Genomic DNA, 27,090 nt, shown 5'->3' with positions numbered 1-27,090 from the left:
AAATTCCACGGTCAGATATCTTGAATCAATTCCCCTGGGGAGTAACACTGAAACCTTGTTGGTGCCCCTGACAGGAATGCATGTCTACTTCTTAGATTCAGGACAGTTTGTGTCTGTGAAGATGTGATGATGAGTTTACAGGTTGGGTAGCGGCTGAGCTTCGAGGTCTTAATGCCTCAAATATAATGTTATGACGCTTTTCGGATATATCATGTTTGCATGTGTACAGGATATGAAGAAATGTAAGCTTTGGACCCCTCTGTATAGTACTGTAGCTCATCTGGTTTTGCGTGTGACTCAAATACCAGGGTCTTACCTTTGCTACTATCCCCTTCCCCCCCATCCCTCTACCTTCCTCTCTATGGTTGCTCTGTCGATTAAAGGCAGACATCTCAAATACGTATAACCTATAGTTAAAAGATGAAAGTATCTTGTTTATCAGAGAAAATGAAGGTATGAACAGAATGACATGTTTGACATTTCTAACATATTGCTTTAATCGGGCATACCACATTCATTCCTTCTGAATTAAAGTTTAGACAGCCTTCTTTATATGCATAGTTCAGAGTTTACATTAACATAATTCTGAAATGTGGTTTAAGAAAATGTATTAAAAAGCAAATCAATGCAGCATGGTATCTATCTGCAGCTACAGTCACGAATAGAAGAAGAAATGAATATGAAGCGATGCGTTATGACCAGTTTATGTAATAAATGCAACAAATAGAATAATAAATATATATGAAAATGTTTATGTTTCTGAGTCTTTATCAATTTAAAATCTGGCCATGCTTTCAGCTTTTTCAGCTTAGTTTTGTACCTCTCAGAAAAACATGAAATTCCTTTCCATTGTGCCAAACCTCCTGCCAGATGCTCATTTTTGGAGGCTTTTTTCATCTCAAGCCAGACGGATTAGGGTGGACCTCACAGAGCCAAAGAAACACACACATGTTGTACACACAGTCACTCTCAGAGCTTGCGGCACATGCCTGTTATGTTTTGTTATATTCATAAGCTCTAGGATAACATACAGTATTTGTTAGTTCTGCTAGATATGTTGAGTGTATGTAACCTTAAACACTGCCTGCTCACTTCTGTTACTCTGTACCAAAGTTGAACCTGTATTCATAAACTATGACGTTAAAGCTGCCAGTGCTACATCAGAGCATTTAACCTTAAACAGCATCAATGAGTAAAGTGTGAAATACGTTTTACATAGTTATCCCATTAGTTATGATAGTTCAGATTTTAGATTTATGTCATGTCCCAGAAACACAAGCTATCATTTTAAGGGTTATTTTGGAGTAGGATCATAATCATTGAGCACCCCTCTTCACCTTGTCGGGTGTTTTTAGTCACAGTGCAGCACAGTCTACACACACACCACAGTGACCTCAGACTCCTTCTAATCAGGCCTATCTCAAACGCTGCGTTCGCACAAGCCTCCACACTCTCCATCTCTCTGTGGCCTGAACCAGGGCTTTGTCCACCAGAGAATAAACTACTGATGTGCATGCATGTGTGTGTGAGCAAGAGAGAGAGAGATAACTTGTGTATGGGCTGTAACCACACACAGTTGTTGAGATGATACATTTTTATTAAAACAGTAAAAAAGTGACAATAGTCTTTTTACATGATTGTCAGGATGACACTTCCCCTTCCTCTCCGATGTGTGCTGTGAATAACTGTAAGTGATTTGTACAATCCGGGTCACATCATTCAGAAGCATTTCATGACATTTTCCCCATGCTGTTCCTTGGTGAAAGGACCCTTGTGTGAGCATCTGTAAATGGATTACAGCACAAGGAACACTGTGCTCCACTTGACATCCTCTAAAGAAAACTGAGTTATCCGATTGTCAATATGACACGGTGTGTGTTATCAGCATGATGGGCAGTGATTTGTGGTCTTGAGCAGCGCCATGCCCGCTTTTCTGGCTCTGCTCTTAATTCTGTCATCTTTTAAAACTTTTATTTTTCCCCACCAGGGTTAGGGTTATCCTATAAGTCAACAAATATAAGGTTATTTTTAAATCTATTGATCAGTTTGTAATCAAATCAGGTATTCAAAATGTAAGTGTATGACTTTGCTTACTCACATCTCTAAATGTGAGCAAGATTTCACCACCAACAATGATACATCATGGAAGAAACAACTGAATATTTCACAATTAATTCATGACAAGCCAGGCTTGTGATAATCACATTTGAAACACTTAACAGAGAGTTAAGCCATTCTTTCAAACCTTCATGCGCTGTTTCTTTAGTTATGCTAGAAGCAGCCAAATACCTTCAGAATCCATTTTGAAATGGCATACAAGTTTATTTGGCCTATAGAATATACATATGTCTTTAATTTATCATTTAGAAATATGCTGATGGTTGTATTAAGAACAGGCTATTTGACCGAAAATATTGTTTTGAATTCAAATCCTTTCAATTAGGGAATCTGAGAGGAAAATCACTTTTCGTCAAACTTCTCACACTAAGGCCATGGCTCTCTGAAAGATATTGATTTGTTTCTCAGGTAAAAGCTAAAACACGTTGGGGACGAACAACTCATGGTCTATTTTGACATATCATTGTCAGATGGTAAATTGGTTTTACCATTTTACCTCCGTCATGCATGTTACTCAACTTCCTGGATGTGTGACCACCATTATGATAAGACCACTGCTAAAACTAAAACCTTCAGTATCTCAGTATCTAAACCATGTGTGGTTCGGCAGAGGCGAGACACCTGCCACAAAAAATGATGTGAAGATATCTTTCTTTCCCCTCTGTGACTTCGAGCTCATTTAACCCAAGCCACACTGCTGAGGTCAATGGGCGGGGTAGTGTTTCCGTCGGAGGCAGACAACAAGTCAGAAAGCTGTGGGAACGCAAAATGTGTGAGAATTTGCTCAAGATGTTACTTCTCAGTCTCCCAGGTAGACATTAAAACAATTATAATCATCTAGCCAAACATTTATACATAGTCACCTCAATAATTCAAAAGTAGATAAAAACGACTCCACATTCATGACTTTTCAAAAACAAAGGGTTTCACAGTCACAGATCACCTAATGATTGTTTTGTAATTTGTTTTTAAGATGTAGAAACATCCCAAACTTCGGTCTTCATTCCAAATCAGACAACAATAATGCACAGTAGTGCTCCTGCTCATAACACATATTTGCCACTATGGCTTTTTTTATACAAACTACCAAAGCGTTGGCCAACAAAGGGTCAATGAGTAGAAAAAGCCCTCTAAGTCACGGAAATACAATGACTTTAGGGGAAAACATCTGAAGAAAAATGACAAGAAAGCAGCCTTGCCTGGAACAAACCTGAGGGTGTAAAAAAAGAGCAATGCTGCCTGTGGTTTCACGCTGTTCATTTAACGTGAGTGTGCTCTGAGTGTGAGTGAGTGTGCTGTGCATCTGCGGGACCACACGCCTCCTCTGTTAACCTCTTCTGCAATGAGGTTGATTGCTGTTCCATGACACCAACGCATAACTGTAAAATGTTCCATCCATGTTTCCCTCTGCATGCCATGCTATGACAAATCCAAAATGTTCAGGAAACATTGATGGCAACATACTCTGCCTTCTTTTTCGTCACAGCATCCTGTTCTCCGGCAGGTATCTGAGACCTGTGTTTGACGACTGCATACATTGAGTGGTCTGACACTTGACCTTCAGCCGCTGTGTTTTCCGCAGCAGGCTGCTCCCAATTGGTCCTCAGGGGAGGGTGTGATGGTGGTCTTTCCGCAGGAGAGTAGTTGATGTCATGTAAATAAAAAATGGAAGGAGCACTCGCACTGGGGAGGTTGGGTATCATCTGACTGGACCTTTCCTATGACACCAAAACACCAGATTTAAGATTAGATAAACCCGGAATATGCTCATGCTTGACACCATTTTGACTCTTGACCATCTGGGTTGAAGGATTTGTTTGACATATTGGGAAATTTGGTTAAAGTAAGATGTCCAATAACAACGTCACAGACAAGAGTGCTATCAAACTTCTTATATAACTTTCAGCAAGAATGGATGTAAATGAATTTCCAGAAACGATTAAATACATTACAATTAGCTGACATTGTATGCAAAGCGACTAACAATAAGTGCCATGAGGATAAAAATGCAGAGCAACAGAAATCCTGCAAGAACAATAGTCTCAAATAAGCTGCACCTTTTAAAGTACAAGAGGTCATTTCGTTTACATCTCATGTATTACCTGCAATGCCTTTCCCTTTGTGTGGTGGAAGGTCATTATTCCTGTAGAGAAGACATAAAACAAATGCTCCATGGTTATTTAGAAAGATCTAGAAAATGTGTTTTACTGTCATTCAAACTGGGAATGTTATTACGTTTCCAGCCATAAGAATCCAGCATGGTTAACACTAACAGTGTGAAAACCAGAAGAGCTATGCCAACACAGATGTAGAAGTAGGGCAGCCATGACACATCCTCACCGGCATCGGCAACAGCAGCAGCAGCAGAGCTTGGAAGCTCATCTACAGAAGAATAAACAGATCAGTAGTTTTAGTCTTTTTCCATTCAAAAGTATTTGTAGAACTTGAGAAATAATACAAAGTTCTTACCTGCACTATAGTCAAAGTCATGTATGTCCGTGTTTGAATCTGTATATGAATATAAATTATATTACATTTATTATTGATTATTATACATCTATGTTGGCACTAATTGAGCAAAACTGCCTACCTGACACTGAGACGTTGATGCTGTGACTGATCTGCTCAGACTCGTATCCTTTTAAAGAACATCTGTACAGGCCGTCGTCCTGAGAGGTAATCCGTGTAAAGGTCAGATATGAGATGAGTCCATCCTTAGTGTCAGTCTGTGTTATTTCTATATTGTCTTTGTATTTAATCTGATCCCATTTGATTGCTGTGTCCAGTTTACACCAGGTGACACTGATTGGTTCTCCACAGTGTTTGACGGGACAGCTGACCGTCACATTGTGTTGTGGGACAGTTTTATATGTCGCGCCGCTTCGGACCATCACTGCACATGAAGAGATGTCTAAAAAAATATACAAAAAATATCAGATATCATCCAAAACTCATTTTTAGTCTTGTATTTGAGTTTTACATGAGATAAAACAATAACAATTATTTTACTTAAAATTCATCACTGCTTCCACATTTTCTTCTATTTTGGTCCTACCATATATTTGAAGTACTTTTAAAACAAAAAGTCTGTGCCCTCCTCCTTTCTAACCTTTGTTAATCCTCACTTACTAAAAACTAGCAGGTGCTTTAGGTTTAGGGGACAGCTTATGGGGATCCTATAATAAACTAAACACAATTTACACAATGCTGTAATCTAAAGAGTAACTTTTCTCTAGTTTAATTTAGATCTGTAAACCTAACTTGTAACTACATATGTAAAATAAGTAAAGTACATGAAATATAAAGTTGCATCAAATGTAAAGGACACGATTTTCAAAATTGTACTTAGTGAAGTACCTATGTAAGTTGATTTATATTATATATCTATACTCTTCCAACTATTGAATGTCAGATCACAAGATAAAGAGTGTTAAGGCTTACCTTCACCTTTTCCAGAGATGCAGACAAAGGTAAAACAGCAACATATCAGCAGATGGAAGTATGGTAGTCTATCCATTCTACCTGATGTGTTCATGACCATGACTTCTCACAGTTTATCTTACATTGCTGCTACCACAGCTTGGGCTTATTTCACTTGCAACAAGCTCACCACTTCCTTTCCACCCACACATGTAAAAGACCACCAAGCATGTGTGTGTCTCAATATGTCACGACACGAGACAACACAGGTCAGGATGTACACACATGAAAATAGCGTGCCTATCTTCACTATCTAATTCTGAAACACACAGATGTAAGGCCCTCCTTAATGCAAAAGCTGAAGTACAAGTTCTAAAGGTCATTGAGTTGGCTTGTTACTTTGTATCAAGGGACTGGGGATCACTATTGTAATGTGTACATATTCATCATCTCAACAACTCTGTTGCATAGTCCTAAAGTGTCTCAAGAGCCTAGCAGGAAGTTGTGAAATTCTGGCTTCAAAGTCACACTGTCTTATCAATTAAAATAAGAACAAAATGCGCATAGATATAATTTGTTATTCATCACAGGTGTAGATGATTGGTGGCTATGGATGGACTGCATCGTGTTTTTTACATACACAAAAGTGATGTTGTTTTTGTGTCTTTTGTTTTAATTGTGTATATTACACTTACTCTTCTGTAGACTGAGGCCATGTTATGCTCATGTGGTAGGACTGTGTTACCCAGACTGCTCCAACAGCACCATCTAGTGGATAATGTAGTACCATGAACTACATTTGACAGACCTGAATATACGTTTTCTGAATCCTGTATGTCTAAACAATCTCAAAAATCTGATATTTTGTCAGTCAGAAAACAGACTTTCCTGCATTTTGCATTTTAGAAACCCATTCATCCATACATACAAGTCTAGACTCTTAACAATGACACAGCCTATGAAGTCAACTGGAATTTTTACCTAATATGAAAGAAAGGTCAGTGACTTCCTCATATTACTCATCAACAACATTTGCAAAATCATGCACATGAGACTCTACCAAACGGTTTGCTCTTGTACAAAATAATATTACAGTTTCCATCCTAAATCTACTAACACCTGTAATGTGTAGCAATACAGATTGTTTATTCTTAGTATTAATTTAAATATAAATGGTGTTATGGAGAAGAAGAACATTCACATGTTTGTAGGATAAAGTTGTAAGTATTGCGACAAATTATATTGTAAGAATTTGCTCGACTATGTTCTGTGTGCTATGTGCTTGTGTTTATTATAATTTGTAGGCAAAATGCACGTGTTTGTTTCTAATGGTGAGGTGTTCAAAACAGTGCACAGGAAATACAAATGTCACACAAAAAAGGCTTTGTATTCTCTCTCTCTCTCCCCCCCCCCTCCTTCCCTCTCGCTCTCTGGCCTGTTTGCACTCAGATACATCGGGAGTGAGATCAGTGATATCAGTGTCTACTTCAGTGTCAAGCTCAGGGTTGCAACAGAGACCCGCCACCTGCTGACAAACACTGTGTGAACATCAGGACTCTGTGGGGTGAATCATGGGAAACTGCACTTCAGGGTAAGCAATGAAACTTTGGTTCACATATAATTAAGAGCACTACACTAAGCTATTTTCATCAGGGTTATAATGCTCAAACAGCTTTTTGAAAGTGCTGCATGTACAGAAAGCTTGATTGATTAAACTAGAGGAAAATAATGGCAAGACCTTCTTTTAATGAAATAATATGAAGTAGTTAGAGGCTTGTTTAATGAAAACGCTGTTGCATTTTGACCCTGTTTTAAGCAGCTTCTGCATTTGCGTCAGTGAGGAAATAGTGGTTTCAGAACAGACTTGGTGTCAGCCGGCTTCAAACATAAAGACTTGGCTTACAGTCCTTTACATTTTTATTTTAAACATGATGTCATATGTGGCCTTAGAAGTATGCAAAATGCCTTGTCCCATGTAGTTAATCAATGACGAATACAGGTTGTCATAGAAAGATGTGGGTTGCATATTCAAAGTGTTTCCTGTTGCAGCACACACTGTTATTTGCTGAGCTGTCAAGGAAACACTACTGTGGTCAAACCTACACCACTAAAAATATGTTTTTTGATGTTTGAGATTATGGTTTATGGTATCACATCATAACATATAAACATGTTCATACAATGAATTTATCTCACACTAATGAATGTATTGCTCTTGTTGCCAGGAAGAAGAAAAGGAAAGGTAAGGGAACATCTATAGTCATTAGAATATATGTATATTAGGCTGAACAGTTTTCCTTTCATATATGTACATGTTCTCTTCTCAGGGGATACTGCAGCTGATGGAAGAAACAGCACAGATAGTAAGGTAAATTTCCCCACATCAAGTCTATTTTTGTCATAGTTATCAGTATCAGCTTTATATGGAACATAGTTGTGTTCCTGTGCTTTTATCTGGCCTAATCAGAGGTGCTGCCCCGTTAGATTTGTATGGTGGAACATGAGTGTAAGGCCTGTGCTGTAAAAGACACTGTGAGGCTCTTTATTTCAGCAGGAAGTAATAACCACCACCAACATAAAAAAACAAACCTGCTGGTTGAAATAGCACTGCATCAATAAAGAACAATGATTGATGTGTGACGTATGTTCAGGAATTACATCTGACTCTGTGTATCATCTCACGACAGCCTAAGGAGGAGGTGTTGTACGCCTCTATTGACCACACCACCGCCAAAGGACCGAGTAGAACCATAGCTACCGCTGACGATGATTGTGACTATGCAACAGTTTTTGTCCCAGCACCACCTCAGCCCGATCGTGTGTCTCAGTGCTCCTCTAAAGACGAATGTGCAGACGATTATGTCCTCATGGGGTGAAAGGAGACGAGGACAGGTTCATTTGGGCAATTGCAACAAGACTTGTATTTAATATTGCAAACAGTTTTGATCTTCAATGAAGAAACGGTGGCAAAATGAAAAAGAAAATCATCCACATTCTACTTCAGCTGCTGCGGAAACAACAAGATGCAAAATGACTGAACAGGACTGGGATTTCACTTATCAAGAATACACACTTGCATCGCATTTGACCTTTAAAAACTCAACCTGGACAATTATCTGCAACTCTTCAGTTAGATACGAAAAGTCATGACCTCAATATATCTGGAATCAGTAAGTCAGATGAAACTAATGGTGTGTGGCTTGACTTTTGCCTGTCATATGAATGGCAAATTCTCAAAAAGGCAAATCCAATAGGTTTTCACGATGACCTTTATTAAAGTCTTCAGAACTATTCTAACTGCATACACGTTTGCAGAAAACTTTTAGTAGCTTCCCAAAGTCACAATTTAACTGATATCAGATTTCCCTGTTAGTATGAAATGCTTAAGTAATTTGATGATTAGTATGTTGTAGATACAGTATAGAATTAGTATGTTGTATACATTTTGCACATAATATTTGGGATTTGGACGTGAATGCCAGAGGCTATTTCTGTTTTACTCCAAAACAGTTGAACCAGTAGCTTCTGGCAAACCACTGTTGTTACGGCGTTACCTGAAGGATGAAGAACTAATTTAATCTTAATCTAAAAGCCAGGATTTCATATGTTTTTCATTTATAGACAATGGGGTCGTAATCATTTGTGTATTCATTGTGTTACCTTCAGCGCTGAGAGTAGAGGTGCTACACAAGTGGAGGGACTCTTTTTCCACAATGGAAGGGAAAGGAATGGCAGCTAAGAAAAACATTAAACATAAGGTGAACACTGAAGAAGCACAGTGACTTGTTATAAGAGTGCTGTGACTATGACTTTCCACTGAAGACAACATTTTGATCTTTATCTGTTGTTTTTATTGAAACAGAGCCAAAACATGGCTCCACCCATACCCAAAGCTTCTCCAGCAGAAAACCCACCTGGAGCTGACTCAACCAGCCATTTCTAACTATGATTGTAGCTTGACAGTGTGCACGATAAAATGGTATACTCGTGTGTGAAATGTGTGCCCTTGCCACATAATCAAATCCATAATGGAAGAATGTATTGTTTATGTGATAATGTCCATAAAACATTATCTTATACTGATTTCCAGATTACGTGCCCATTTTGTAAAATAGTGCATCCTAGAACTACTGCAAATAGATATTTAATGCTTGAGAACTTTTATTTTTTCCTTGTTTTGTATGTGTATGCAGAAAATGCATAAATGTTTCTCTATAGCCTATCGATAGAATTATTTATTTGATTGATTTGATGCATGGTGTGTTGGTGAAGGTTGCATTTGTTTCATTTTTATTTATCTTTTTTCATTGATTAAAAGTGTAGAACTTTTATTACAAACCTTTGTGTGTTATTCTGTTGCATCAACTGCATCGCTGAAAACAAGAGGTTGTAGCAATAATCTTTTTTATTTAAAATGAACACTTCAGTAAGGTTTGTAGTTACAATTGAGTGAGAAAAACATGTTAATTTGTTACGATATGTCATCAGATATGTCATGAAAAGAGTTTTATGTAGACAGAAATTAAGTCTTTAGTTTCCTCTTTTCTGTCCAACCAAATACAGTTTTTCTCGATTGCTAACACACATTTTCTTTTTTAAATTGCTCAGTTTCTCAGAACACTAAACACAATTCACAAAACCACACACCCAAAGTGCAAAACACCTAATTTCTCCTGCTAAATGAAGAACTGCACTCAAAACTAAACACTTACCAAATGCAAACTCTAGCACCAAATGTAACACACTTCATTCATAATACTAGATGGTTTGACCACCCAACTACACACTGCTGAGCATACTCTAAAGCACTTTCATCTGTTATGGGCTATGCTCTGTACATAGAGGTTTCTGCAGAGAAAGATTGCTTGAGTTTACAGAAATACAGTAAATGAAGAAGTACAAATGAGTTGCACGTATTCAAAAATAACATTGTGCAACATGCATCTCAGCACATAGTTACAGTAACGCAAACAAAAATGATGCTTCTGTCAAATACAGTAGATAGAAATAAAAACGTTATTAGGCTGAACCCTCTGTCCAGCCTCTCTCATCGTCAAACCATGGTTGATAACATGGTCAATCAAAGTGCACCAGATTTCATTAGAGAGTATTCTTCTTTGTCCACGTCCTCTCCCTCCAGCTCTACCTCTCATTCTTCTTCCTCTCACTCTCACCCCAGCTCTTCCTCCTCAGCCCAGCTCTTCCTCTTCCTCTTGCTCATGCTTCCACGTTGGCTTCCATTGTTGCTGTAAGCAAGTACTCACCTATGGTCTTTTTATAGTGCTAACATCCTGATTGATGAGCCAACAATCATGCTATCAGGTGTTTGGTCAGGTGGAACGTGTTTCTTGATCATTGGTCCATGTGTGAGGCATTTTGAATATCAGTGTTTTAAACCTGCTAACACGTGACTTTATGTCAGATTCCTGTCTTACGCTTTATATACAGTCTATGGTCTTACGTGGAGAAACGTGTGCAGTGGTTTGCACAAAGTGCCATGTTGATTTGCAAATTGTGTGAAAAGCTGAAAACGTGTTTAGAGTTTTGGAGATTTGAGCCGATGTTTTGCTCTTTGAGTGTCAGTAAAAATAATTGTGCTTTATGTATGTATCATTTTAGTGTGTTAGCAATCGAGAAAAACTGTAATAAATGAGACTTTTAGAAACATCAAAGCAGCTGCAGTTTTGGATTTAATCTCAGAATTTAAACAGCAAGACCATCGTTTTACATAAAAGGGAACTTTCGGCTCCAATCAATGAGATTGGAAGCACATTAGAAATAAACTAGAAATGACTTCAGGAGGCCCAACCTGTTGCCTAATACATGTGTTCATAAATGGTATCATTCTTCAATTCTTCAGAATTGGGGAACTTACACTCATCATGAACCTATTGCATCAAATTCCAATACTCAACATTTATCTGGACAGTTCAAGGCTGATAATCAAAAAAGTGATGACAAAAGGTAGATGATAAAACAGTTATCAGTTTGCTGCAGGTCTAAAAACGCATTAGGGATTTGATCTGTTCCAAAATTAAACACAGTGGGACATTTTTGCTTTTAACACTTTGTGTCACACTACTGAAACTAATGACACGTTAACATTATTGGAAATGACTTGGATTACGAAGAAAACAACATCCTGTTCTTGTTCCTGTGTAGTACTTATAGTGTTCTTTTACAATGTTGTAGAGCTCCCCAATGTGTTCAGATGTGTGTTTAATTAACCCATTACATGTTGTATTAACACATCACATGAATAATTCACATATCTTGAGGTAACATTACTGTGTTCTCTCTTTTACTGGATTGACTTCAACAAGCATAATTTAAAATATAAGCATAACTATATATCTATAAATATTTGGTATAATAATAAAGATAATACTGATCATATATTTGTAGTCCATGTATTTCATGAAAAAACTCTGTAGACTTGGCATAATGGTTCATTGAATTTGTAAGTAGTATGCTAATGATTTCAATGGCACGCACACACAGAGGGCATGAATGCTGTACATGAGAGCCAGTGTGTGACTAGTCCCCTGTTCCATCAGTCAAAACTTCAATCCGGGCAGAACAACACTTGGAGGCCTCTGATCGGAAATATTTTGTCTCACTTAGTCTCCGCTTTATCACTATTTCACAATTTCTCAGTTTCACATCCTTCAGGCTCTCACAGCGAGACAAGTGCGTGTGTGTGTGTGTGTGTGTGTGTGTGTGTGTGTGTGTGTGTGTGTGTGTGTGTGTGTGTGTGTGTGTGTGTGTGTGTGTGTGTGTGTGTGTGTGTGTGTGTGTGTGTGTGTGTGTGTGTGTGTGTGTGGTGTGTGTGTGTGTGTGTGATCCATGTGCAGGGTTTTATGTGACCAAATCTGCAGATTAGTTGTAGATAGAGTTGACACGTTGAACATAGCTGGCGTATGGCTCCACTTCCTCCACATCTTCTGTCTGTAAAAACTAGAGAGGTGTCATTATGAACAGAGTTAACAATGTGCAGTAAAACCCACAGAACAACAAACTGCTGACAAACAGGAGAGACACCCACCGGTGGAGATTTGGATGGTGATGATTCGGAAAGCTTGCAGCGCCTAAAAGTTTGACACACAACCGAGTTATTTAACAAAAAGGTTGCAATTAGACATTGTGATTAATTTGTTTCTCATTAAAAGACTTACCTCCAAAGTTTCTTTTGTGCAAAAAATAAAACTCCTGCCAAAAACACAATGATGACCACAACAGTAAGGATGTAGAGCCAGGGACCATATCCTGCAGGGAGAGATGAAAGATTATAGGTTTGTGAATATTTTCTGAACATCAATAATTAACAATACAGCATAACATTTCTAAGGTTGTAATTGCTACTGTAATATACCTCGTCAATGACATTCAATCATTTTAAAACATGTTATTGCTTTTGCCCCACACCCAATGTTTTCTCTCATGTGATCCACTCAGCAAAAAGACTGACCTTTTTTGGGCTTTAGTGCTAAAGTCTTTTGGCCTCCCAAGTAAGATGGGTGCCTGATAGAACAATTCAGGTTTTCTGTGTCCATTCCCTCAAGGAGCTCTAAACGACTTTCCACTGTAAATAAACCCTGAGGGTCTTTCACTTCCAGAATCGAAGCATTTCCGATTCCCAAATGACTCCAGCTGATGTTGGCAGCGGGATTTCCTCCTTCAGCTTTGCACACCGCCACCGTCTTGTTGTCCTTAGTCTCTAACCAAGATGATAACCTGGGAGGAACTGAGCACAAAACAGGAGAAATCAGACTCTCAGGATACTTTATGTAAATCAATCCATATATATATATATATATATATATGCACTAAACCGTGAAAGTAGTTTTTATTTGATAGCCTAGGTTTGAGTATAAAAGAGTTACAGTTACAAATCAACAGTAATGTTGTCCATAGTAACAGGGACTTTAACTGTGTGGAAAGGCATAATGTTTTGGGGGTTTACAAAATGCACTTGTTTAGATATTTGCAAAGTAACAGCAGAAAATCTATTTTATTTTATGATTATTATTAATATTAGGGTTAAGTAGATATTTCAAAATCCAGGCTAAACAGATATTATTACATAATGTCCTTGTGAGGGAAAAGGTCCTACCTGTGATGGTGACATTGATCTCACAATTTTCGCTTCCTCCATTGTAAACATGATTACATTTGTAGACCCCCACGTCATCCTTGGAGAACTTTGGGATGTGCAGGTATGACTGAGAGCTAGATGTGTTTTGAAGTGACTTGCCATCCTCGCACGAGTCTTCGTTTTGTCCATTATCATTAAAGGCTATTCTACAGCTTTTGCTATTCCGTTCTATATTCCAGGTGACAAACAGCATGTCTTTCCATGTCTTATTGCTGCATGTCAGGATAGCTTCACTCCCCAAGTTAAAGGCTGCATGAATTTTCTCTGAAAAGGGAAAGAGTAGTTGCTTTATTGATATATGGTATCTGGTATACAGATTATGCAGATTTTGATTTATTTTCGAAAATACTAATATATTAAAAACACATGAAATGAAACATTACATTCTGCATGGGGCATGGATGAACAACCACAAAAACATATCATTATGAACAATGAAACAAACTAGGAAGCATATAGCATGTACTGTAGCACAGCATAAGAACACAGCTATAAAATAAATCCCCTAGTTTTGTAGGTATTACAGAAAATAAAATAGCCACACATACAAATAATGACTTGTCCCACATAGAAATCCTCTTTAAGATCTCATGATCATGTCGCTAATGATTAATAGCAAAGATGCAGGACAAAATTCAAGCATGCGTTTAAAGAGATACTGGCAATAGTTGGGTATAGCCATAATTACATTAAAAAAAAAACTCTTTCGAATGTCTGTTTTATTCTGTCAATTAACTAAATAACTAAATAACTAACTTAATTGTTATAGTCCTATTTTACAATAAATTCATACTGCAAAATAGCTGGAGGGAATAGTTGGAAAATAGGTTTACCAAAATGCGCAGCAGAAGAAGAGTTGGAGTTCACAGAGGTGCTTTGGTTAGTTCCTGCGATGGAGGTGGATGTGAGGAAAGAGTTAGTACAAACGATATTTTTTAGTCAGAAAACAGCAGTTAGTTATGAATTTTAAGTCTTTAATCAGCAGAGTGACAATCAAGGTGATTTATTTGTTAATTGTTATTATTTTTGATTGTGAGATCAGCAGTGAAGCGATACAGCTATAACTGGTCCGGCATGACAAACTGCTGCAGGGGCAAATGTCAGACTGTTGTGACAGAAACTCCACCATTCACAGTCTTTAGCAATTGCAAAACCAACAATTTAATCAAATAAAAAAATCCAAACATAAAAAAGAGGAACATTTTATCTTCATAATCTCCATTTGCATAGCCGCACTGCAGAGGAATTAACACCTAATCTTAATTATCTTGAAATCTGAAGGAATTCAAATGAATGATTTTGAAATCACAGATTGAAAACCTTGTTCCCGAGCTAAAACTTGAATTAAGAAGCATTTGTATATACTTATATAGAAAAATACTCTTTTTCCCTGGTAAGAAAACATTTAAAATGTTTTATCTTGAATGGATTACAGTGACCTGGTATGTGTGACCATTGCCTAAATCATTTGGATGCTGTTTTTTTACTGGCTGTGGAAATTCTGTATTCCACATTTCTTTGTGTACAAACTCAATCCAGACTGAGCTCCCAAAATATTCCACTGATGCAAAATTATTTTTAAGTAAGCTTCCCCTTTCTTACTGATCAAACTTACACAACAGCCAATGGGGGACTTTATGTAAATTGTTAAGGAAGGACAAAAGTTCACTCTTGTATCTCTGATCAAAAGCGCTTTAAATTATGCCTGTTCTATTTTGAACATGTTCTATTCAACGTTCAATCTTCCCCTCTTAGCAAAGGTTTTGAAACTGAATTAGATTTTTACCTGGTTAAATAAATGATAAACAGTAAATATTAGCATTATTGGAACTAGCTATTTCAAACAAACTCAATCAATCATTGACTGACTTTTACTTTGGAGTGTTTTGGGGTTCTAAAAGTTGTTTACATCTGACAGATGTAACCAAACCCCATGCACAAGGTGGGATGTTAAAACCACAGATGTCTAACAGAAGCGTCACCTCCACCTTCAAGACACAACACATAGGAAAAAAGCTGCATCATAGTGTTACCCTGTTATAAAATCATGATTTCCACTGAAGACGAAAGAGGAAGCATGTTGATTGTTCATTTAGAGAATATGGGGCAACCTTTTCATTATGGAAGATTACCATGCCTTACCATAATCTGCAATACCCCACCTCCAAGCATTTCCACTGACTACTCTGTGAGTCAAACCACAGACAATCTAACAGAAATCTCAGAGGGGAAAACCGCATGAGTAACATTTATCTAAATGTTACCAACATGTCACAGATTTCTACAGTAAATAACTATATTATTAAGGCTGGATGTTATTTGAGTTATATTGCGTGTTAACGGCACAACACATTTCCATTGAAGTTCCCCAAATGGCACAATTGTACAGTAGAAAAGATACAAAGAGGAATTGTTAGTTAGAAGCACAATATACCTTGCTGCTTAGTATCTATAAGGACAACTCCTTAGCACCTTATAAAAAAAATGTCTTTATAAAGCTGTATAGCACTTAAACATCTGAAATGCAGAAAAAGAATGCCAGTAAAACGTGTTAATGTTCTAACCTGATTTGATGCTCTGTGCTTCAGACAGCAAGAAGACAAGCATGGCATAAATCCACTTAATGTCCTTCATCTCCAGTTGTCTTCAGTTTCTTCTGGCAACCACAGTGCCTCTGACACAAGTTAGAAACACATCAAGTCTTTAAATCCTCAGTCCTGAACTCTGTCTACAGTAACAACACGCTGTTGTGTCGTTTTGTCTGGGCTGTTATACTGTTTATTAAACCTTCCATTTCACTATGTATGCCCGATAAGCTCTGGGTTTGAGTTAAGCCAGTTCGTCACCCTATCGAGACTAACCGAACATCCTTGACACCCTACATAAAAAGACCTATAGAGGACATGTGACTAAAAGATCCCTCCCTCCCCTTCTTTCTCTTCCCCTCTCTCCAAAGCGCTTTCCACAAAAACATCTGTCTTATTCTCCCACACAGGATGACGTATGACAAGACACCAGTTTCCTTTTTTGCTTCTCGCAAGATCACGTTGTGAAAGCAGAATGTGTGTACGCTCCAAGCTAGACAACATTACTTTTTTTTTTGCCACAATTTGTATTTGCATTAAATGTTTCTTGACTTTGACTGCCTTAATCTTTGCCTTGCTAACTGGGGTAAGAAAACATTATAAAATGCTATACACCAGCCCTGCAATACATCAGACTTTCTTGAATGTTGAAATGAAACTAAGCAAGAGATGTTGACTTTAATAACATTTTGGGGGCTGTAGTTTGGGGTGCTGTTGAGTTGCATTGTACTGTGGGTGTTTATAACTTTTAGTCTATTTTATATTGTTATAATGGTGTTGACTAAGACTTACATCTCATTGACACACAACTCAATGGGCAACGACTATAACACCTCAATGTGAAGTTTAATTAAATCACAAACACTATAACCTTCATGAGGCATAATAGGAGGCAATGCCAGGTTAGACTGCATATTTTAGATTACAAACTGGTCACTCAAATGATTAAGGGAGAAGAAATATTCCGTGCTGAGTAAGTGTTATTTGTTTAAGGTCTTATGCTGGTGTAAGAACATCTTATGGTTATGCGAGTTGCTTACATGTGCTGTTTTTCGAGCAACAAACGCCTGTGGCTACAAGCCATCTCCAGTATGCAGATCAGAGATTAACTGACAACATAAACATGTGGTGGAGTGTGTGCGTGTAGTTATGATCTGCAAGCCTCAATGCAGAGTTTGTGGTTAATAGGTTTATCACACAATGAAACATCCTAATATTAGCTGCTTCATATAAGATCAGATAGGACATACAAATACATTTTCCTTCTCTTGAGTTCACTATGACTCTGCCCATGATTGCTACATAAAACTAACATTCAATAGAGATACACGTATTACACAAATAGAAAGGTACTTTACATGTTATGGCTAAACTCTCTGATGTAAAAAAATTAAAATAACACTTATGTGAGTAGGTAAACTTTTCAGTAATATGTTTTATACAGGCACAAGGCAGTTCTTCTTTTAAAAATCTATTATTAGACCCTGTTTATTCAACACAAATAACAGAAGTTCAGCTGATTGTGAGCTGGCAAACATAAACTGGCATTTTCCAGAGAATTGCAAAACTTCCTCACTGGCTAATGTAATGTTGCTTTGGTCAGCATTATTCCTAAAATATATATATGTGTGTGTGTGTGTGTGTGTGTGTGTGTGTGTGTGTGTGTGTGTGTGTGTGTGTGTGTGTGTGTGTGTTTTTTTGTGTGTGGACTGCTTCTCTCTGATAACACACAGTTTCCTGTTGATGTCTAAATCAACCTCTTTGGAAACCTAAAATGATGTGAAGGGTCAAGAAAAAACTTGATGTATAAAGTGGAACAAAGCAAATGTATTCTGGAAATTAATAATATCTAAATAGTAAGAAGGGACTTTAATTAATGTTTGAAATGTTAAACCCCTGATTATTAGACACACTTCAATAAAAGTATTGTTTGCTCTCATAAAAACAAAGTAACACTTTATTCTATACAACATTCTAACTGCAAAAACTATTTTTGAGGCACTAGCTAATAAAATGTTGTGACTCTCGGCTAGTAGGCTGTAGAAATATATAATGAAAGAAATAACATTTTATATTTATTGCACAAGGGTTAGAGTTCCACTTTAATCAAATATAATAATAAGTTTAATATGTAAACCCATCTTAATTTAAAATAAATAGTTAAGTGGCAAAGGGAGTGGAACATGGTCGAAGGGTTGGAACCTGTTGGAACCATCCATGGGGAGAACCACTGTTTCAGGAAGTACATTTTTTCACTCTGTAATTCTCATTTGAAAGGGTTTATTTCCTTATGATTCAAACACAACAACGTACATTGTACAACGATGTGCTGTGGTAATGTCATTAGTAAGCTACGAATATCCTTGCTGATAAATCATGTTTTTGTATTTCGCCTGTTTGGTACACGGTTTGGTACGGGAAATGTTAAAACTACATTAACCATTAACCTCAGTCGCCGTTGCAGTTGGAAATATAATATTTATCAGGAAGGTAGACAGATTACGTGTATGCTTGCCGTTTCGGTTGGGTTGTTACTGTAGAGATCCGTGAAAATCGTGTTTGGTACATAGGCCTATAGACTTGCACATTTCACGTTCAAATTACAACATACTAAAACACCTGCCAAAACACCAGCCTATTGTCAATGCTATGACTGGACCACGACGCTAAACAAAACATGACATCCCCCCTCGGCCCCTCCCACTCTCAAAAGCTATGTTTACGGTCTCCATGGCGACAATACGCAGAGTTCTTTGATGTCGCTTTCTGGGGGAAACTCAACCTCAAAACACGTTTATTTTGTTTAAATAAGAACATGAGCGTATCTGTCACACGCACAATTACGAAGACAAATGACGCTAATAAAGTTGCTCGGCGGCAGCGGGAGTATGACCACTTGTATGGTAAGTAAACTAAAGTGGACGCCATCTGACCTGAGCTAAACGCATTTGTAAACGTGCTAAGTAGGTTAGCATTAGCTCATTCGCTTGGAATTAACTAACGTTTACTCAACAGATCCAGTTTACACAGTGTCATCGGAGGTAGACCATGCCAGGTCTAACCTGAAGGCATATGCGTCTAACGATCGAGTCGTAAGTTAAGTCGATTCATTTGTCATGCATTGTTTGTGTTGCCAACAATTAATATAAGAAATGTCATCAAATAACGCTAACTGACTATTTGTCATAATTAGTACAAGTTCTGAGACAGTCAGTCAATCCTGCACACGTATATTGGGTTCAACTGTTATCATCATATTGTGTTTTGTGTGGTTAGATTTCAGTGGTGGAAAGTAACTAAGTACATTTACTCAAGTATTGTACTTTCTACATTCTTGAGTATTTCCATTTTCTGCTACTTTATACTTCTACACCAATACATTTTGAAAGCCAATATTTTACTTTCTACTAAACACATGATATGCTGATATGGTATAATGCAGTACTGTACAACTAATCTTCACAGTATTTAATGTATCTAAATTTGGTCCACACAGAGAAACTACAATAAATGTAATTAATTAATGTTATTCATTTAAATTAAATGCTCTTACATGTATAAAAACAGGATAATACAATAACCATAATAATATAATACTGTAAAAATATCTATTGTACTTTTTTGTACTTGCTTTATATTAAGCTGATAATACTTCTGTACTATGTTATACTGGAATGGGTCATTGTGCAGAATGAGTAGTTGTTGTACTTTAAGTAGCCTACATTTTGATGCTAATACTTTGGTACTTTTATTTAAGTAGAATTTAGAAATCACAACTTTTACTTGAAGTGGAGTATTTTAAGACCACAATATTTGTACTTTTACTTAAGTAGAGGATCTGAGTACTTTTTCCAACAGTGATAGTTTTGTGTTGCATATTAATCAAAAGAAGGAACCGTTTCAGACACACGTTTGATATAAAATGTGCTATCTTAGGTTGTAAACAAAGCCCATCTAGAAACTTTACCCAGGATTTGATTTCCAGATTAGTGTGTTGACCATTTTTTTGGGCTGAAAAAAATTAGATAAGACTATAGTTATAAGTGTGTTATATTGTAGTTTTAAATGAATTAGTTAATATTTGTTATCTCACACTATAAACACTGACGTTAACTCAGAAAAAAGGAATGATTGACCCACTTTGTGTTTAACTCTTTCTAAACCATAACTCATCACCAGTATTCTTTTGACTTGTTTCTGATGACACAAATGAAGAGAAAAACCTAATGAATGTGGAATTGACTCATTGACAGCATTTCTCTCCGTCTCCATTAGAGATTAGTGCCTGAGTATGCGTCCATGTTCAGTAACCTTTCCCACCACCCACGGTTCACTGTTCACCTGGACCCTACAGACCCGGTACCGACCTCTATTGATCGCCGCTGGAGGGGCCACACTGATCAGCGTAAAGGGGCTCTGCAGCAGCTGGCTGGGTACCACCAACAGACACCATTTTAATGAGCAGCAGCAGATACTAAATTGTATTTAAGGTTAATTTCTGTCACTTGTAACAAATAAAAACTGTGTCCTTTGGCATTATCTTCTTGACAGGATTATTCCCACTGCGGAGTGCCGTGTGACCGGAGCTGATAGCTGGAAATACTTTAAACGGTTTGATTAACCAGCATACACTCCGAAACTGTCAATAGGGTGCAATACAATCATATCAAAAGTGTACTAAAGATAACTGTCATGCAGCCACAGTTTCCGCATTAAATATTGACTCTGACGTGGTGTTCCATTCTGTTTCCTCTAGCCCTCTGATTCCCTTCGCACAGCACGTTCCCCCGGATGTTATTTTTGCGTTGCCGAAGTATGTTGGCCAGTTTACACGTCTTTATTTTCCAGACATTTCTGTATTGCTTTTTTGTTGGTAGAGGGTACATCCTCTGTTATGTCTCATCAGAGAACAGTTTGCATCCTCTGGTGGAAAGAATGCTGAGAAACAGCCCACCCATTTCACCGTGGGGGTCCAGACCGACTACAGAGAAAGTGAAACCCAGACGGACCCGTACAGCTCTGAGTATGTGGTACAACCCGGGACCTCTCCCTCAGAGCTCCTGCGGCTGGCAGCTTTGACTTGGGGTAAATGATCAACTGTTCAAATCTTTACCAGTTATAGAATATAATGTATATTACCTTTGTTTAAACCACATGTCAAGCCGCCCAACTGTTGCACTAGGCTAAATAGTCTAACTGTACATTTAGCGTCGAATAACTACCAATGCCAATCATAATCAGCATATTGCGTTTAAACAAGGGGTGTCCAAACTTTTTTCACCGAGGGCCACATACAGAAAAAGATACGAAGGGCTGGGCCACTCACTAGAGATAAATTGCCTCATAAGTTCAGTTATAAGTTAGCAAAATCAATCAAATGTAGGTAAATGATACTTGGGAGTGTTGGCAGCTCATTCCTTAAAACAGAAGCCTCAGATTGATTATAATAAGGAGAAATAGTAAGGGTGTATTTCAAGCTTGTTCTGTAAACAAGTCATTGGGCTTTTTTCTTATCAATATGTAGAAAATGTAGAAAATGTTTTCAACTTTAATTGTCTGAATTTATTTGAAAAGTGGTCGTATTAACACATGAATACTACTGTGTAATATATTTTTACATTTAAGAAGTACAAAATAAGACAAGCACAAGTTTCATTTGTGGGCCATATTCCATTATACTTTTTGAATTTGCTGAGGGCCGATTCAAAATGGTCCGAGGGCCGCATTTGGCCCCCGGGCCGTAGTTCAACTTTAAACACTCCTCCATGACATTTTCCCTCAGGTTGTGGTCTGCCTGTAGGCCTGGCAGAAGTGGAAATGATAGAGCGGGCACGGGCCAAAAGAGCTTGGGAGGCCACTCTTCCTCCATTGAATGACCTTAGTCAGCTGGACAAAAGGAGACGAATGATGGAGGAGATGGAGGTCAACGAGTGGGCTTTCAGAGAGGGAGAAATCCAGAAGTAAGTGACACTGCAACTCAACTGCTATTATTTAAAATGTTTTCATCCAACTGTGTGAATTGAGTGAACTGCTGTTTTCTTCTATACTACCATTGGAGACATTGGGCTTGAATAAGTTCTTATATTGTGAAGGCAGTTTTTTTTAACAGACATACACATCTGGGGTTAATATATGTCTAACAAAGAACTTGATTAAACAATCTTGATGCTTCTGCTGTGTATGCTTTGCAAAACCCGCCCTTCTGTAATGCTCTCTGTTTCTGTGGGGGGGACCAGGTTGCAGGAGACTCGTCTTTTTGTCCTGAAGGACCTCCTAAGACAAAGAGATGAGGCCCAGAAAGAAGTCACAAATGACAGACTGAACCAGATATATTCTAAGAACCAAAAAGACAAAGAGTCCAAGCTGGACAAGATTCAGAATGACTACATGAGGGGTAAGACAACAGCTGCCTCTCTGACACAATATCCAGTCCATAAGTGTAATATGTGAAGCTTCCTTCCATTCTTTCTCTTCTGTCTCTTTGTTTATTTGTCTGTAGAACTGAGAAAACTGGACGCTAAGGGGCGAAATATGGAGTGGAAGCTAGATCGCCTTGGTGTTATCAAAGAACTGAAAGATTCTCAGGCAGTTTCCCCACAGAGCCGAAGTGATAAGTTCTCCAACAGGATCACCCGAAACAAGGAATTTAAAAGCCACTACTTAGACACATATGAAGGTCTGAAACGAAATGTGTTTAAACTAATTGAGTAGATAATTTCCATACTAGCATTTCAGAGAGAATAGTATGTCTTTCAACTTGTTGTCAATCATAGGTTTGGTGGAGCTAGAGGCAGGAATATCGGCCTCTGTACTCAAGCCACTGGAAAAAAAAAAAAAATCCCAAAGCCAGCATCCTTAAGAGTATGATCAAGCCCCCAGTGTGCAGAGGGGTTGACGTGATGAGGAAATACAAGGTAAAGCAGACAGAACTTCATCCTATATCTTCTCAGTTCTACAAACACATTCATTATTCATTGTGGCTCCGTAGGCCCTCAAAGAGGGGCGTGAACAAGAGGAGTGTGAGCAGGAGAAGTCTTCAAGATTCCTTCTGAAGACGGAGAAGCCTGTTGTTCGTCCTGTCACTCCCAGAGTGGAGGAGCCACCAGAGGTCAGCTGACGTCCCAGATTCTAATTGACCTTGCTCACTAAACATGTTTTATGTTGTTATGTTAATGAATTGATATGGTTTTCATTAGGGTGATGAGGAGCGAGAGCTTGCGGTCGTCCACTTGCAAAAGCTTCTTAGAGGAAGAAGTATCCAATACGAGGTAATAACCTGACTTTTTTTTCTGAAGTGCATACTGTATAGGCATGTTTTGAAGACTCATATTCCTTCCTATCTGTGTGTTTTTACAGATGTTTGAGGGCAAGGAGAACCATCTGGACCTCATCCATGAACTGAGGACCGTCCATGCACTCCAGAGGGAGGAGCAAGAGCTACAGAAAGCTGACAAGGGGCTCGTAATGAGCCTTAAAAAACAGAGAGACAAACATAGACATGAGGTAAAACACAGAAAACATTGACATGTTTTACAAACTCCAAACAATCTCATATCCCCCCTCTCTCCCCCCCTCCTAGAGCTCTCAAGAGGAGGCGTCCCAGGCCAGAGTGGTAGGTGCAGAGCTTGAACATATATTCGACACCTTGTCCAAGGAGCTGATTCATCTCCAGGAAGAGCGCAGGATACATGCTTTTACACTCCTGGCTGAGAGAGACCGTCGCCTGCGAGAGGCTGAGGAGAGCGGGAGGAGACAGGTGGAGGAGCGCAGACGCAGAGAAGAAGATGAGATTTTCCGACAAGTGCGTACACGGGCCATTTTTACGTGTGCAAAATAAATTAGTTAGAATAGTACGGTATGTGTTTGTATGTGTGAGTGGCGCACATGTTTTAATGCTTAGCATGTCTTGCCCTTTACACTGTGACAGGTGGTTCAGGTACACCAGGAAACTGTGGATTTATATTTGGAGGACATCATCCTGGGGACCTTGGAGCAGACAGCTGATGAGCAGGCCAGGGAGGAGATCCGGAGGAGAGCAAAGGAGATCAACGACATCGCTTATGCCATGGATGAAAGGTAGGAAATACATCAGCATATCTGCTCCTGTTTTGTGTTGAAACATGTAAACGCAATGATAATTAACAAAATAAATGATGTGTGGGTAGCCGGAACAATCTTCAGTCGGAGGAGATTGTATCAGAGTTGGTGTACAGTTTCCTTATCCCAGAGGTGGAGAAGATCATCGTCAGACAGAGAGGTTTGGGATAATTTTCTGTTTTCACTGTATTAGCACATTGTTGTCAAAGAATATCTCTATGAAATAATTTACTTTTTAAAACATAAACAGTCAAAATGACAAATGAATGATACAGATGCTTTACTCGCTGATCTGACTTTGTGATTTCTCTCTCTCAGTGCACCAAAGGCAGCATAGACACTTGCAGGCCACTCGGAGCATCATTCAGGGGACTGCAGAGCATTCTGGGATCCTTCCCATTACTTTGGGGGCTTCTCAGTCCAGCTGTCCCTCTGAAAGAGCCTCCAACCGAGTCCTCGAGGAGGTGCTCGGCCCAGCAGAGCAGGAGAAGGGGAAGCAGACAGACTAGCACCACTTTCAAACTGAGTAAAGATGACTAAGCATATACAAAGTGTTCTGAGATGCAGTCTTGTGTCTAAATGTGTTGTTGATTCATATTATTAAAGATTACAAAAAATCATTGAGGATTTATGGGATGATTATAGTCCTTCAATTATTGATCCTTACATATTTTATCTAGAATGTACAGCTTTCCACCTTTTCTAACACTCACTCCAATTACATCTGGAGACAGCTGTGGCGGTATGGAGGATTAAGGGGTTGATATGGGCCAGAGACTAAGGCAGGTACTGTTAAAAGTTTTATAGCTGGTGACCAAAAATGTGTGACGTGACTTTTCTAGAATTGAAAAGTTTGACGGGGAAGTTATTGAATATTTTCCATAAACAATAAGCACCAAATTTGAGCAAGGGCATATTTTTACAAACCTATCCGTGTAATTAAACCAACAGGAGACCATTATTTTAGGAAGTGATTTTGTTAGCACTTACTGAAGTAACATTTGTTCTATTCACCAAATCAAATGTTTTGATTATAATTATTGATGCATTACTGTGTTATCAAAGCTGGTAAAGGTGCAGCTAGTTTTAATGACTTTGTATACTGCAGGGTAGCTTGTGAATTTACTCCAGGTGTAACTAAGTCTTATTTGAAGGTGGAGTAGGTCATTTTGGAGAAACCAGCTCGAGTACGCTAGAATTTGAAAATACACAGCCGGAAAAAATCTGCCACTTCCTTACAGAGCCCCTCCTCCAACACACACGAACACGCACATGACCAATGGCACGAGATAAGTTTGTGCACAGATGGAAGGCTGACAGGCAGGTAGGCCATCCAGTTATTTTAGCCGGGCCGGTGTCGGTACACGATGGCCCTTTCTCATTTCTCTAACTCCCCTCCTCGACTCCTATCCTTGAGACTTAGTGCCCTTCTCACTTCGGTTAAATGGATTCCTTGCGTCCCTCACTTGCGTCGTTTCCCTGCGACTAGTCCCTCCCACCAGGGAAGCATGGAGAGATGCAAGGAAACCACGAGAAGCAGGGAAATTAGTTTTAAGAGCAATGGGACGTCCTTTCCTCCGGAGTGTCACGTGAAGCGACGTCCGTTTGTGATGACGCTGCACAGCAGATCGTCTGACAGCAGCCAGCTCTGTCCCCGTTATTTCCACACACACCCCCGCCTCTGTTAGTACCAGTGGCGGTTCTAGACCAATTTGACTGGGGGGGCCACTGGGGGGCCAGTTATTTTCTGAGGGGGGCACAATAAATGCAGGAAGAAAAAGAGAACTAGACAGTATGAAGTAATTGTGCATAAGAAAACAATGCAATACAGTTATTGGTATTTGTTTCAGTACACTTATTTATTTCAGATAGATCTTGTAGTTATTACTGTTAGCTTCAGCTTAAGTTATAGTGCAATGTTTGCACTAACACCATATTTATATAAAAATAAAGGCAATGAACAGTTACATCTCTACTTTACATAAGGGTGTCTGCACAATCTCACATTACAGAAACAAAATCCTGCGGTTTTTGGCAAACCGAGTACCAGAAAATATACATTTAAAAAAATAAAAATAAATGTTCATTGTTAGGGGGGCACTGCCCCCCCTACCCCCCCCCCCCATAGAACAGCCCCTGGTTAGTACACATTTACTGACACAAACATTTGTATCATCTGTTGTAGACCCAAATAACTAAAATAAAATAAGAACTAATTCTCAAAAAGATAAACGCCATTCTTAAAATGTATAAACGAACATTAGTTGGATATTTGTAACTAAATGATTGATTAGAGTGCACAAAATAAATTAAATAATTCAAAGAAGAAAAAGAGATATGTTATCTATCAAAACCCAGTTAGATTAACATTCATTGGATTGCACACTTTGTTTGTTTGTGTGGATATGTAGCAAATTAACATTTTAAATAGCACTTAATGACTGACTGAATGGAAATGACAATAAATGAAAATGTAAAACGAAAAAAGCGATCATGAAAATGTTTCCAAAAAATGAATAAAAAGATTTTTGACCACTTTGTTGTTCAGATATATCACATATTTGTAACTAAATGATACATGAATTGAAACAAAACACGGTATAAACTGAGGAGTGACTCTCGTGAGGTTCATGTATTTTCTTCACTCCGCTGGGAAACTGCTCTCATGTCAAGAAGCATCAGATCAGTGCATGCACTGCATCGTCCAATCAGTGA

General features: G+C 38.4%; 4 protein-coding genes across 7 annotated transcripts; 2 read left to right on the top strand and 2 right to left on the bottom strand.

Annotated features, from left to right (window-relative positions):
- Positions 1 to 1,579: 1,579 nt before the first annotated feature.
- On the bottom strand, positions 1,580 to 5,665 carry si:ch211-214p13.8. Of its 2 annotated transcripts, none has more exons than XM_034200347.1 (6): positions 5,560 to 5,665; positions 4,709 to 5,029; positions 4,588 to 4,626; positions 4,354 to 4,500; positions 4,221 to 4,261; positions 1,580 to 3,836 (listed from the first exon to the last, which is right to left on the bottom strand). In XM_034200347.1, exons 1-6 carry the CDS (start codon positions 5,657 to 5,659, stop codon positions 3,558 to 3,560), a joined length of 927 nt encoding a protein of 308 aa, XP_034056238.1. In that variant the 5' UTR covers positions 5,660 to 5,665; the 3' UTR covers positions 1,580 to 3,557. The 2 variants fall into 2 exon arrangements, with proteins under 2 accessions (XP_034056238.1, XP_034056239.1); XM_034200348.1 differs by having other exon boundaries at positions 5,566 to 5,662.
- Positions 5,666 to 6,928: 1,263 nt separating this feature from the next.
- On the top strand, positions 6,929 to 10,697 carry si:ch211-214p13.7. Its single transcript, XM_034200353.1, has 4 exons — positions 6,929 to 7,129; positions 7,764 to 7,780; positions 7,866 to 7,906; positions 8,226 to 10,697. The coding sequence occupies exons 1-4, from the start codon at positions 7,110 to 7,112 to the stop codon at positions 8,412 to 8,414; spliced, it is 267 nt and encodes an 88-aa protein (XP_034056244.1). The 5' UTR covers positions 6,929 to 7,109; the 3' UTR covers positions 8,415 to 10,697.
- Positions 10,698 to 11,210: 513 nt separating this feature from the next.
- si:ch211-214p13.9 (cell surface glycoprotein CD200 receptor 1) lies at positions 11,211 to 16,575 on the bottom strand. 3 transcript variants are annotated; one of them, XM_034200361.1, is made up of 7 exons: positions 16,258 to 16,575; positions 14,527 to 14,580; positions 13,652 to 13,957; positions 13,007 to 13,282; positions 12,714 to 12,804; positions 12,584 to 12,626; positions 11,211 to 12,495 (listed from the first exon to the last, which is right to left on the bottom strand). In XM_034200361.1, the coding sequence occupies exons 1-7, from the start codon at positions 16,325 to 16,327 to the stop codon at positions 12,418 to 12,420; spliced, it is 918 nt and encodes a 305-aa protein (XP_034056252.1). In that variant the 5' UTR covers positions 16,328 to 16,575; the 3' UTR covers positions 11,211 to 12,417. The 3 variants fall into 3 exon arrangements, with proteins under 3 accessions (XP_034056252.1, XP_034056253.1, XP_034056254.1); XM_034200362.1 differs by having other exon boundaries at positions 11,211 to 12,486; XM_034200363.1 differs by lacking the exon at positions 14,527 to 14,580.
- Positions 16,576 to 18,075: 1,500 nt separating this feature from the next.
- Positions 18,076 to 24,995, top strand: cfap91 (cilia and flagella associated protein 91). The gene is given in 18 exon segments (XM_034200387.1): positions 18,076 to 19,181; positions 19,294 to 19,370; positions 20,554 to 20,711; positions 20,830 to 20,889; positions 21,035 to 21,091; positions 21,185 to 21,363; positions 22,061 to 22,238; positions 22,515 to 22,672; positions 22,778 to 22,954; positions 23,052 to 23,101; positions 23,103 to 23,192; positions 23,267 to 23,386; positions 23,475 to 23,546; positions 23,635 to 23,781; positions 23,858 to 24,079; positions 24,206 to 24,354; positions 24,444 to 24,535; positions 24,694 to 24,995. Coding segments are annotated over 18 exon segments (2,403 nt in total). The 5' UTR covers positions 18,076 to 18,955; the 3' UTR covers positions 24,885 to 24,995.
- The last annotated feature ends 2,095 nt before the right edge of the window (positions 24,996 to 27,090 follow it).

The sequence above is a fragment of the Gymnodraco acuticeps genome, unplaced genomic scaffold, assembly GCF_902827175.1.
Source record: "Gymnodraco acuticeps unplaced genomic scaffold, fGymAcu1.1, whole genome shotgun sequence".
Lineage (NCBI taxonomy): Eukaryota > Metazoa > Chordata > Actinopteri > Perciformes > Bathydraconidae > Gymnodraco > Gymnodraco acuticeps.
This window is presented reverse-complemented; position numbering and strand designations above follow the sequence as displayed.